General features: G+C 48.7%; 1 protein-coding gene across 1 annotated transcript; it reads left to right on the top strand.

Annotated features, from left to right (window-relative positions):
* Positions 1 to 9,479: 9,479 nt before the first annotated feature.
* LOC310887735 (olfactory receptor 14A16-like) lies at positions 9,480 to 10,601 on the top strand (the record flags this gene model as incomplete). Its single annotated transcript, XM_083813908.1, has 1 exon — positions 9,480 to 10,601. The coding sequence occupies exon 1, from the start codon at positions 9,636 to 9,638 to the stop codon at positions 10,599 to 10,601; it is 966 nt and encodes a 321-aa protein (XP_083670034.1). The 5' UTR covers positions 9,480 to 9,635.
* Positions 10,602 to 10,950: the final 349 nt, after the last annotated feature.

Here is a 10,950-nt window from a genome sequence, read left to right as displayed (position 1 = left end):
TAAACTGTCTATCTTCCTTCTCATACCACTCATAATATAACTCATTACAGGTGAGATGTATTTTTTATTTTTTTCTCATTTTGCTTTGCATTTCTTCTGGTAATATTGTACAAAAAGAAATGATTTGTTCATCTTCTTCCATGTAAACACCCACCTGTCTTGGGTGACTCTGAGACTCAGTGAAAACAACTTGTATTTAAAGTTTGTTTCAGATATATTTAAATAAAAGAAAGGACCCTGCAGTGACTTGCTTGTCTGAGATCCTCCCTCAGAGACCTGTGGTGGAGCTAAAGGGGCACTTAGCTGTGTGATGAGGTGGGGGGAAAAGAGTCCTGGCAGAGCAGCAATGCCAGGGAGCCCCAAGGCTTGGTCTTTCCCGAGCTGCTCTCTTTCACCTCCCACGCTCTCCTTCAGAGCCCTTGTGTTGCTGTGAGGCCTGATTGCTCTTGTCACTTGCTCACTGTGCTGCTGTGGGGCAGTCCTGTGTCCACAGGCAGGGACAGGCCAGGGGCACTTCTCTAACACAGCTGGCTCCGTAGCAGCATCTCCAGCGTAAAAGGGGATGTGCTGAGGGCAGTGCCTGAAGGCTCAGCTCTTCTCCCAAAGCTGCTCTCATAGATACTGCAAAGGAATAGACTTGAAGGAGGCTCCCTGATTTCCTTGTTTCTCTTTCATGAGTCTCTGACTCTGAAGAAGGCCGGCTATCTGTGCCCACCCTCCGTGGCCAAAGAACCACTTGTGTGGGAGGCAGTCAGTGGCAGCGCCCCCCACCAGATGGCTCTGCCTTCCCAGCCTGACCAGCACGGCCCTGCAGAGTGCCCCCACGGCCCCGCTAACCACAGCCCCCTCGCTCTGCAGAGCAGCCCCGCCAGCTCGGGGGCTGTGGGCAGCATGGGCAGGGGCTGCAGGAATGGCTGCTGAGGCCAGCCCAGACGTGGTGGGCTGGGGCAAGGCTGTGTGGGACATGGGGTGTGCTGGGAGCAGAGCAGGGCGCTGTGTGTGTGCGGTGGTGCTGCCTGAGGAGCCCCAGGGCCGGCAGTGTGGTGCTGTGCTGTGCTGGGGAGTGGGGCTGGCCTGGGGGGCTGCAGGCTGTCTGAGAAGGTGGATCGGTAGGGTTTATCTCCTACAGATGGCAGCAGCAGGGACACTGCCACTGACCTCCCCTTCTTTGTTTCCTGTTTGTGTGCCATCGCATCCTGGGCTGTTCTGCTGGGCTGGGCTGGGTTGGAGAGAGGACAGGGAGTTGCGGAGAGCAGGGGAGGGGCTGGGCTCATCTGGCCTCCTGGGAGAGACAGGGAGGACCAGCAGAGCAGGGGCTGGGCTCGGCCCTTCTCTGGACATCCTGGGAGATCCTGCTCTAGGGTAATGGTCGCAGAGCAGCCCCTCACAACCACTGCTCCCAGCACTGGGCTCTCCTCCCAGTTCACACAGGTTTTTTTGTTCCTCCCGCTATTGAGACTAAATGACTACATCTGAAGTCCATGTTTGCCTTGTCCATCTGAGACTGCCCATGGTGTGAGTGTGGTGAGATGAACCTGAATGAGCCCAAGTGCCATAGGCTGTTTCCACAGGGTGCCATCACGGGCAGTGGGACAGACAGAGTCTCAAGATCACTTCTTTTTGGAGGTATGGTCTGCTGGGAAACCAGCTGAATAAAGCAATGCTAGTTGTCACGACTTTCACACTAACTCCTTCTCAACAGAGAAGTTGCAGAGTTCTCAACATTGCAGAGTTCTCAACATTGGCCTAAAATATATATTCAGTTCTTAATTCAATTTCCCACACAGAGGTGGCCATTCCCTTCAGGATGCCCTGGAGGAACTAAAGGCTGCATGAGGAAACATGAGTCTGGATGTGCGGAAGACCTTCTGAAGCATGAGCTGCTTGGCAGGCAGAGTACCTGAGGGATTGTGCAGGGCATCCCCTGCACCCACTGCTCCTGGGTGGGCTGGGAAGAGGCCTCCAGAGCACAACAGCTCCTTATGGTCCTGTGGATGCTGGCTGTGAGGTCACTTCTGTCCCAGAGCCTGGCTGGCCAACAGCAGGGAGACAGAGCCTCTGAGGTCATAAAGGCCATCAGAAAGCTGCCCCCAACAGGGTGACACATTACGGGAGGCCAGGGGGAAGCTGGAATAATAACGGTGGGAGATCTGGGGGAGAGAAGAGGGACTTGGCTAACAGAAAGGAAAGATTTTGAAGAGTTAGGAGGGGCTCGGGTAAGGCTGATGCTTCTGCAAAACTCACTAGGAAAACATTCATGTCATGTCCTGGCAATTTTTCTAACCAGGAACCTGAAAACCTGATGATAACCTAATGCCATCTCTCACCCTGAAAGGAATCCGCAAGTCTAATCCAGTCTAATTTACAACCTCAAATCTTACCTTTAACTTAAGCCCCCAAACACATCACCGGTTACCACTAGTCTTAACCAATTCCTCTAGTTAATCCCTAGCCCTTAATCGCTAACATTAAACTGCTAGCCTTAACACCAACCCTTGTCCCATAACAAACCGCATAATAAAACCCTAATCAAATATCTACCCCATGCCTTAAACACTGTCTGGGTACTCAAAACAGAACACCAAACCCTCCCTCTAAGACTCTGCCCAATCCCTAAACATGGAAGGAAGATATAATCCCTAAACACTAACTACTTAATCCACACATCCCTCATTACTGCTCTGTTATCACAAAACTGAAGCAGTTTGGCCCCATGAGGCTGGGCAGGCTTGAGAGGTCCTGCAGCAATCACTTGGTCTTGGAGGAGGAAGGTGAGGTGACATGGATCTGATCAGGTCACAGGACTCAAGGAGGAGATGGGTGGGGATGCTCTGCTGCGGTCAGCTGTGCCTCAGGACCTCAGAAGGCAGCAGGAGGCCCATGGCTGTACAGGTGGGTGTCAGGGCACTTCTGCCTGAGAGCCTGGTGTGCCACCTTCAGGCACGTGTCTGGTCTAAGAGGGTGTCATTTTAGCTGTCATAAGGAACTGAGGAGCCACTCACATGCAGCTAGTGTAAATCTTTATTTCAAAGTCATTCCTGACCTAGCACCTAACAGAGCTTGCACATAGGTCTGTCCAATCCTTTGAGAAACTGAAAGGCCATCAGGAGATGTATGGCCTTGGAGGATGACAATGACCTTGCTTTTATCTTGCTGGGCCCCAAGCAGGGTGCCAGTTTTGGATGTTCTTACAGGGTGTCGATTTTGCCTTAGAAACTCTGAATCCAGTAGGAAGCAGTTGGCTTTGGTGGGGACTGTGGGGTCACTTCTGCCTCTGCAGTTGATAGGCCAGCAGCAGGAACATGGCTGGGCAAGGCACTGGGAGGTCCCATCTTTCTGAGGTAGCTGCCAGGCCAACCCTTCCCTCCTGGCTGTTAGATGGTCTTTAAGTGCCTCCTGGTCTTTAAGTGCCTATCTGCCTCAAAGAGAAATTCTTGGTGGTGAGGGTTGGGCATGGCAGGAGAGATATGGTAGTGGAAAGGTTGTGCTATAGTGTCAGAGGTCACCTGGAGGGAATATGTTTGTAGAGGAAATATGGGTTTGTGTTTCAGGGCACAGCCTGAGAACTGAATGCAAAGAAATTCCAATATGAGAGCCAGGTGAGAAAGCAAGATGGCTGTTTGTAGCCTACAGGGAAACAGGTGTGGGATAGCATAGGACAGCCAGCAGTGGCGATGGACAAGGGCACTGGCAAGGCGAGACTTAGCCAAGAAAGCCAAGGTCTTGTCCCCTTGGCTATGGCAGGTGTCTCTGCCACCAAGGCCTAGGAGGAGATGTTGTTCTGTAACATGACAATACAGCTGGTTCCTCATCTCCTCTTTGCACCTCTTGAGGGAGGACAGGAAGTGTCACACCACTGTCTTTCACTTGGCACTGCCTACCTCACATCCCACTGCCCAAGGTAGAGGCTGGAGCCCCACATGAGGACAGGAGATCTCTGCCCAGGGCTGGCAGCAGGCCTTGGCCTTTCTGCTTGATGAAACAAACCCAGGATTTTCTCAGACTCAGAGTCACTGCACAATTCCTTGGCCTACCTGTAATCATGGCCTCCAATTACCTGCTCTAAGGAGTCCATGGGGCTTTGTCAGAAATGGCCCTCAGCAGGACCAATCAGTGCTTTGACAGACTTTGGGGTTTGGCTTCTGTCTCGGGTTTTCTGAGAGATTTCATCAGTCTCCTCTCAGAAGCTGAAGGTGTTAAACTTGTCAGCAACTACACCTTGGGGCTTATTAAGACACAGAAAGGCCTAAGAGTCTCTTAAGGAGGTCTGGACAGGTAGGAGAACTTTCACCCTGTACAGACAATCTTGCTCCTCACCTCCCTACCTCGCACCATTTCTCTCATTGATCCCCTAGGACTAGCATCACTTCTCCTGACATCAGACTTCTCCATTGATATCTGCAGTTGCACCTTGTAGCTCCTTTGTCCCAACTCCCTCCTGCTTTCCTTAGAGAACAGGCTGCACACAAGTAGAGAAGGACGATTCTTAATTGCAAGCAAACTAAAATAAAGTATGACAGGATTTAATACTTAATAAAGCAGACTCCTTAAGTTTATGGTAGGTCCATGCCATGTCCAATGAAGCTCATCTCCCAAAAGGTATAATCATATTATTTTCTTTCAGTCTTTAGACGTGAAAGATTATGTAAAAATACAGTTTAGAAGTTTCCTCGAGATAGTTAGTCTACATATAGCAACGGGAATCTTTGGACTCCCTGAAGTTCCAAGCAATGACTATATTATGGAATAATTGAATCAAAGAATGAAAGAATCTTGGAATGATTTGGGCTGGAACAGGACTCTAAGGTCATCCAATCCAATCCCTCTGTCATGGGCAGGGGCATCTGTCACTACATCAGGTTGTTCAAAGCCCCTTCCAACCTGACTTTGAACACTTCCAGTGATGGGGAATCCACAACTTCTCTGGGAAACATTCTAATGTCTCACTACTCTCACTGTAAAAGTATCTCCTTATATCCAATCTAAATCAACTCCTGCAGTTCAAAAGCATGACACCTTGTCTTGTCGCTACAGACCCTCATAAGGCTCTGGGGGGAACTCATTGCAACTTTCAGTACTTGAAGGGGACTTATAAAAAAGATGGGGAGCAACTCTTTGGTCAATTGGATAATGACATGACAAAGGGGAATGGTTTCAAACTAAAAGAGGGGGAATTTAGATTAGAGGTTAGGAGGAAATTCTCCCCTCAGAGGGTGGTGAGGCACTGGAACAGGTTGCCCAGAGAGCTTGTGTATGCCTTGTTCGTAGAGGTGTTCAAGACGAGGTTAGATGAGGCCCTGGGCAACCTGATCTAGTGGGTAGCATCTTTTCCTACTGCAGGGGGGTTGGAACAAGATGAGACCTCTTCCAAACCAAGCCATTCTGTGATTCTATGAAAAGGCAGCAATAAGGCAGCAATAAGGCCTCCCTGGCACCTCCTCTAGGTTGAACAACCCCAACTCTCTCAGCTTTTCTTTGCATGGGAAATCTTCCAACTCTCTGATCATTTTCATGGCAATCCTCTGCAGCCACCTTAACAGCTCTATGTCTTTTTTTTTGCATTGGGGATCCCAGAACTGGATGCAGTACTGCTGGTTGGGACTCTCTAGGAAAGAGACAAATAAAGGAATCACCTCCCTCGACCTGCTGGTCTCTCTTCTTCTCATGCAATGGATGATGTCCGCTTTCTGGGCTGCAAGTGCACACTGCCAGATGATAGCCAGATCTTTGTCTTTTGGAGTACACCAGTACAAGTCCCTCTCAGCAGGCAGTCTCACAATCTATTCATCCCCAAATTTATATGGAGAGTGGGGCTTTCAATTACCTAGGTGTAGCACCTTGCACTTGGCCTTGCTGAATTTCAGGAGTTTCTCATGAGTAAACTTGTCAAGTGTGTCTAGGTCCCTGTGGATGGCATTCCTTCCCACTTGCATGTCAGCTGCACCACTCAGCCTGGTGTCAACTGAAAACTTGCTGAGGGTGTACTCAATCTCACTCTCCATGTTGGTAATGACAGTATTAATAGTAGGTCCCTGCATGAACCCTTAAGTGATACCACTCCTTACTGGTTTCCACTTGGTTCTTAAAACATTGACTATAACTCTTTAGATGAGGCCATTTATTCAATTCTTTTCTCCCTCTAACAGTCAGTCCATCAAACCCGTATTGCTCCAGTTTAATGGAGTATGTTGTTGGATCTCCTGGTTCATCTGTGCAAGGTTCTGGAATTTTTACCTGACTTTCTCTCTCTTAGAATGGACTGGTCTTGGGCTTGGAGCAGGTGACCCTGGAATATTAACAAGCTTTATTGGACTGCTCTTCTCTCCAGGGCCTTATCCCACAGTGTTCTTCCAAGCAGATTGTTGAATAGGCCAAAGACTGCTCTCCTGAAGACCAGAGTTGTGAGCTTGCTTTTTCTGAGCTACGCTGTCCTCCCACAGGATCAGTTCCACCATCTCCTGGTCACTGCAGGGAACATTGTTGACTCTTCCTGAACGTACCATGAACCACAACCCCCAGATCCCTTTCTGCAGGGTTATGCTCCATCCACATGTCCTCCAGTCTATACGTACATCCAGAAATACACTGTTCCAGGTGCAGAATCTGGCATTAGTTCTTTTTAATTTTTATATGGTAGGCAACTGACCAGCGTTCAAATCTATCAAGATGCCTCTGTAAGGCCCCTATACCGCCAAAAGAATTGAAGGAGCCTCCTAATTTAGTAGATGTAGGGCACTCCACTCATGTGCCTATGCTCTCAAACACCTATTTTTTTCTCTCCTCCATCCTTTACTTATCCCTTGATGTATCTGTCAAGGAACAGACCAACCATTTCCAGAGCGTGCCTGTCAGCAGTACATTGTGATTCTTGGAGAGCAGTGTAACCTCCCCCAATGGCCCTCAGGGGCTGCAGAGACACACTGAAAGCATTTCTTGCCGGGGCTGCCCATCCCAGTTCTCTTTCTATTTGTCCTTGCAGACTGCAAGGTTTGCTCACTCTGTTGGCAGCCCTTTTCATGTTTAAGTTCCCATCTTCTGCTTACTCCGGAATGTCTCTGCTCTGAAGAAAAGATTTGGCATACACAAGATATTGGGCACTTGTTACCAGGCTTCCCTAAGGAAAAGTCTGTCTGGCATGTTTTGCCAGTGACAATAATTGCTGAATGATCTTCCTGTCCTTATCATAACCCTTGAGCCTTTTTTCATTGTATTTTCTCCCCCTTTCCCTTTGAGGAGGGGGATTGAGAGACCAGTTGTGGTGGGGCTCAGCTGCCCAGCTGAGTGCAACCACCACATATAGGGGAAAAAAAAAGAAAATAGGTCAAAGGGCTGGAAGGTATGCCCTGTGAGGAGAGCCTGAGGACACTTGTGTTGTCTAGTCTGGAGAAAAGTAGGCTGAGAGGTGACCTCATTACTGTGGACAACAAGTTCCTGAGAAGGGGAATTGGTGTTGGAGGTGACGATCTTTTCTCCCAGGTGTCAGGATGTGTGGGAACAGCACAAGGCTGCACAAGGGAGATTCACACTGGACACCGGGAAACACTTCTTTACTGTGAGGTTGGTCAAACACTGGAAGAGACTTCCTAGAGACCTGGTTGATGCCCCAGGCCTGTCAGTGTTCAAGAGGCATTTGGACAATGCTGTCACACATAGTCTCTAACTTTTGGTCAGCCTTCAAGAGGTCAGGCAGTTGAACTGGATGAACTATTGAACTATTGAACTTTTCTTTTCTTTTCTTTTCTTTTCTTTTCTTTTCTTTTCTTTTCTTTTCTTTTCTTTTCTTTTCTTTTCTTTTCTTTTCTTTTCTTTTCTTTTCTTTTCTTTTCTTTTCTTTTCTTTTCTTTTCTTTTCTTTTCTTTTCTTTTCTTTTCTTTTCTTTTCTTTTCTTTTCTTTTCTTTTCTTTTCTTTTCTTCTTTTCTTTTCTTTTCTTTTCTTTTCTTTTCTTTTCTCTTCTCTTCTCTTCTCTTCTCTTCTCTTCTCTTCTCTTCTCTTCTCTTCTCTTCTCTTCTCTTCTCTTCTCTTCTCTTCTCTATTCTCTTCTATTCTCTTCTATTCTACTCTTTAAAACTGTGCCATCCCTAGACTGAGTATATGCAGCGCAGTTGTCCAACTCAGGGGCAGGACTTGGGATTTGTCTTTGTTGGATATCATGGAGTTTTGATTGGCCTATCCCTCCAACATGTTTCCTATTGCAAAAGAGAGTACTGTCGGAGATGGTGTTGAAAACCTTCCTGGAATCCTGGTACATGAGACCCACTGCTCTCCTTTTACCCACAGATGTGGTCATTTCATCCTAAGAAGTAACGAAATTGATCAGGTATGATCCACCCTGGGTACGCTCACCTTCTCATTCGAACCCTCAGAAATAGGATCCAAGAGGATACGCTCTGGAACATGCTCCTCAGCCTAAGAAAGTTTCCTAAGAACCTCAGCTCTCCTTATGGTACATGACTCAATTTTGTCTGCTGCTCAGAAAAATACTAATGGGCAGTAAAAAGATTCAGTGGTCCTAAATGTAGGCATCTGCTCTCATTTCCATTTCCCCATGAAAATCTCCCTACACTTAAAAATGATGTCTCCAGATGTTTTCTGACTCTGAGAATTAATTCATCAGAGTGTGAAGATAGCTAGATATGTCCTTGACCAGCTCTGGCACCTCCAAGATCACCAGGGGTCTTCATCTGAACAGCTCCCTCCTGCTCTCTGTCTCCATTAAATGTTCTGAGAGCTGAGACAAGCAGCTTATGTGCAGATGCCTGGCTTGTGCCTACCTGAAATAAGGCAAGAGGAATCCCAACTCCTGTGGGCTTGTATGAGGCATAGGAGGGTGCTGAGCCCCCTTGTAGCCTCTGGACTGCAAAGAATGAGATGTCTTGGTTGACTCAGCTGAAACCCTTTCCTCAGCAGAGGGAAGGGTGATCCCTCTCAGCCCTAGCCTGAGTGTCCTGCCTAAATCCAGGACATTGAAAAGTGATTCTTGGACTTCAAACTTTTTTTCTGATATGAGGAACAACAGTGCTGGAAATGGACGGAAGGAACATCAGTGACTGCTTCGACCTGTTTCAAAGTCGATTCCCCTGGAGGCCCAGGGACTTGTCAAGAGCTCCCTCTGCAGCTGAGCTGGACAGGGCTCCTGGGCCCAAGGGGAGCTCCTGGCAAGTGGGCAGCGCTGCAGAGAGACAGTTCTGCCCACGAGCAGCTCCTCTGCACAGCGCAGCAGGGCTGGGGGCACTGCCTGCAGGGGACAAGGGCAGCTGAGAGAAGGGAGGGAGATGTTAAAGGCAGTGTGGAGGACGGATGCTGAGAGCTCACTGCAGGAGAAATTTTCCCAGCCCTGAACAGGGTAAGTCTTCGGCTGCAGGGCAACGCAGCTGTTGTTCCTGGTGCCATCTCCGGAATTGCTGGCAAATCCCACAGCCTGTAGGAGCTTTCAGACGGACTATCAGACTATCTCTACTGTACAGGGGAATGACAAGCTCCAGAGCAGGGATTATCTGCCACAAATATCAGAGGGACAGGACATGATTTTTCCTGCTTGCAGAGCTGGCTGCAGGCTGTGCAGCCAGGGTGCAGGCAGGGGTGCCCTTGTCACTCTTTTTCTCCTAGACCAGCTCCAAAAGTTCAGAGGCATTGAATGTCCAACAGCAGCTTCCCCAACGAGTTTCTCCTCCTCCCATTCGCAGACACGCGCGAGCTGCAGCTCCTGCACTTCGGGCTCTTCCTGGGCATCTACCTGGCTGCCCTCCTGGGCAACGGCCTCATCCTCACAGCCGTAGCCTGCGACCACCGCCTCCACACCCCCATGTACTTCTTCCTCCTCAACCTCGCCCTCATCGACATGGGCTCCATCTCCACCACTGTCCCCAAAGCCATGGCCAATTCCCTCTGGGACACTAGGATAATCTCCTGCTATGGATGTTCAGCTCAAGCCTTTCTGTTAGTCTTTTACATTTCAGCAGAGTTTTACCTTCTCACCATCATGGCCTATGACCGCTACGTTGCCATCTGCAAACCCCTGCACTATGGGACAATAATGGCCAGCAGAACTTGTGTCAACATGGCAGCAGCTGCCTGGGGCAGTACTTTTCTCTATGCTGTGCTGCACACTGCCAATACATTTTCCATCCCCCTCTGCCAAGGCAATGCTGTGGACCAGTTCTTCTGTGAACTTCCCGAGATCCTCAAGCTCTCCTGCTCAGATGCTTACCTCAGAGAGGTTGGCCTTCTTGTGGTTAGTGCCTGCTTAGCATCTGGGTGTTTTGTCTTCCTTGTGGTGTCCTATGTGCAAATTTTTGGGGTAGTGCTGAGGATGCCCTCTGAGCAGGGCCGGCACAAAGCTTTTTCCATGTGCCTCCCTCACCTGGCCGTGGTCTCCCTGATGGTAAGCACTGGCATATTTTGCTACCTGAAACCCCCCTCCATGTCTTCCTCCTCCCTGAATCTTTTGCTGGCAGTTCTGTACTCGGTGGTGCCTCCAGCAGTGAACCCCCTCATCTACAGTATGAGGAACCAGGAGCTGAAGAATGCAGGTTGGAAACTGATAACTGGAGGTTTTTCAAAAGTAATATACTGCCTGTCTTGTTCTGCGTGTAACACATAATATAATTTATAACAGGCACAGATTTTGGTCTGTGTTTCTGTGTTTCTTTTTCAGAGATTAGCTGTGAAAGTCTATCCAAAAAAAAAAAATTCTTTGTACATCTATTTCCATTTCAGTATCTGCCTGTCTGTTGTGACTCTGAGACTTCTTGTAAACAAGGAGTTAGTAAACAAGGACCTGTGGTGGAGCTGTAGGGGTACTTGGCTGTGTGCAGAGGTGGAGGAGAAAAAGAGTCCTGGCACAGCAGCAGTGCCAGGGAGCCCCAGGGCTTGGTATTTCCCAAACTGCTCTCCATGTCAGCTCCCACGCTCTCCTTCAGAGCCCTTGTGTTGCTGTGAGGACTGATTGC

Source organism: Anser anser, assembly GCF_964211835.1.
Source record: "Anser anser genome assembly, chromosome: 29".
Lineage (NCBI taxonomy): Eukaryota > Metazoa > Chordata > Aves > Anseriformes > Anatidae > Anser > Anser anser.
Note: the sequence above shows the minus strand (reverse complement) of the source record. Positions and strands in the feature narration are given on the sequence as shown.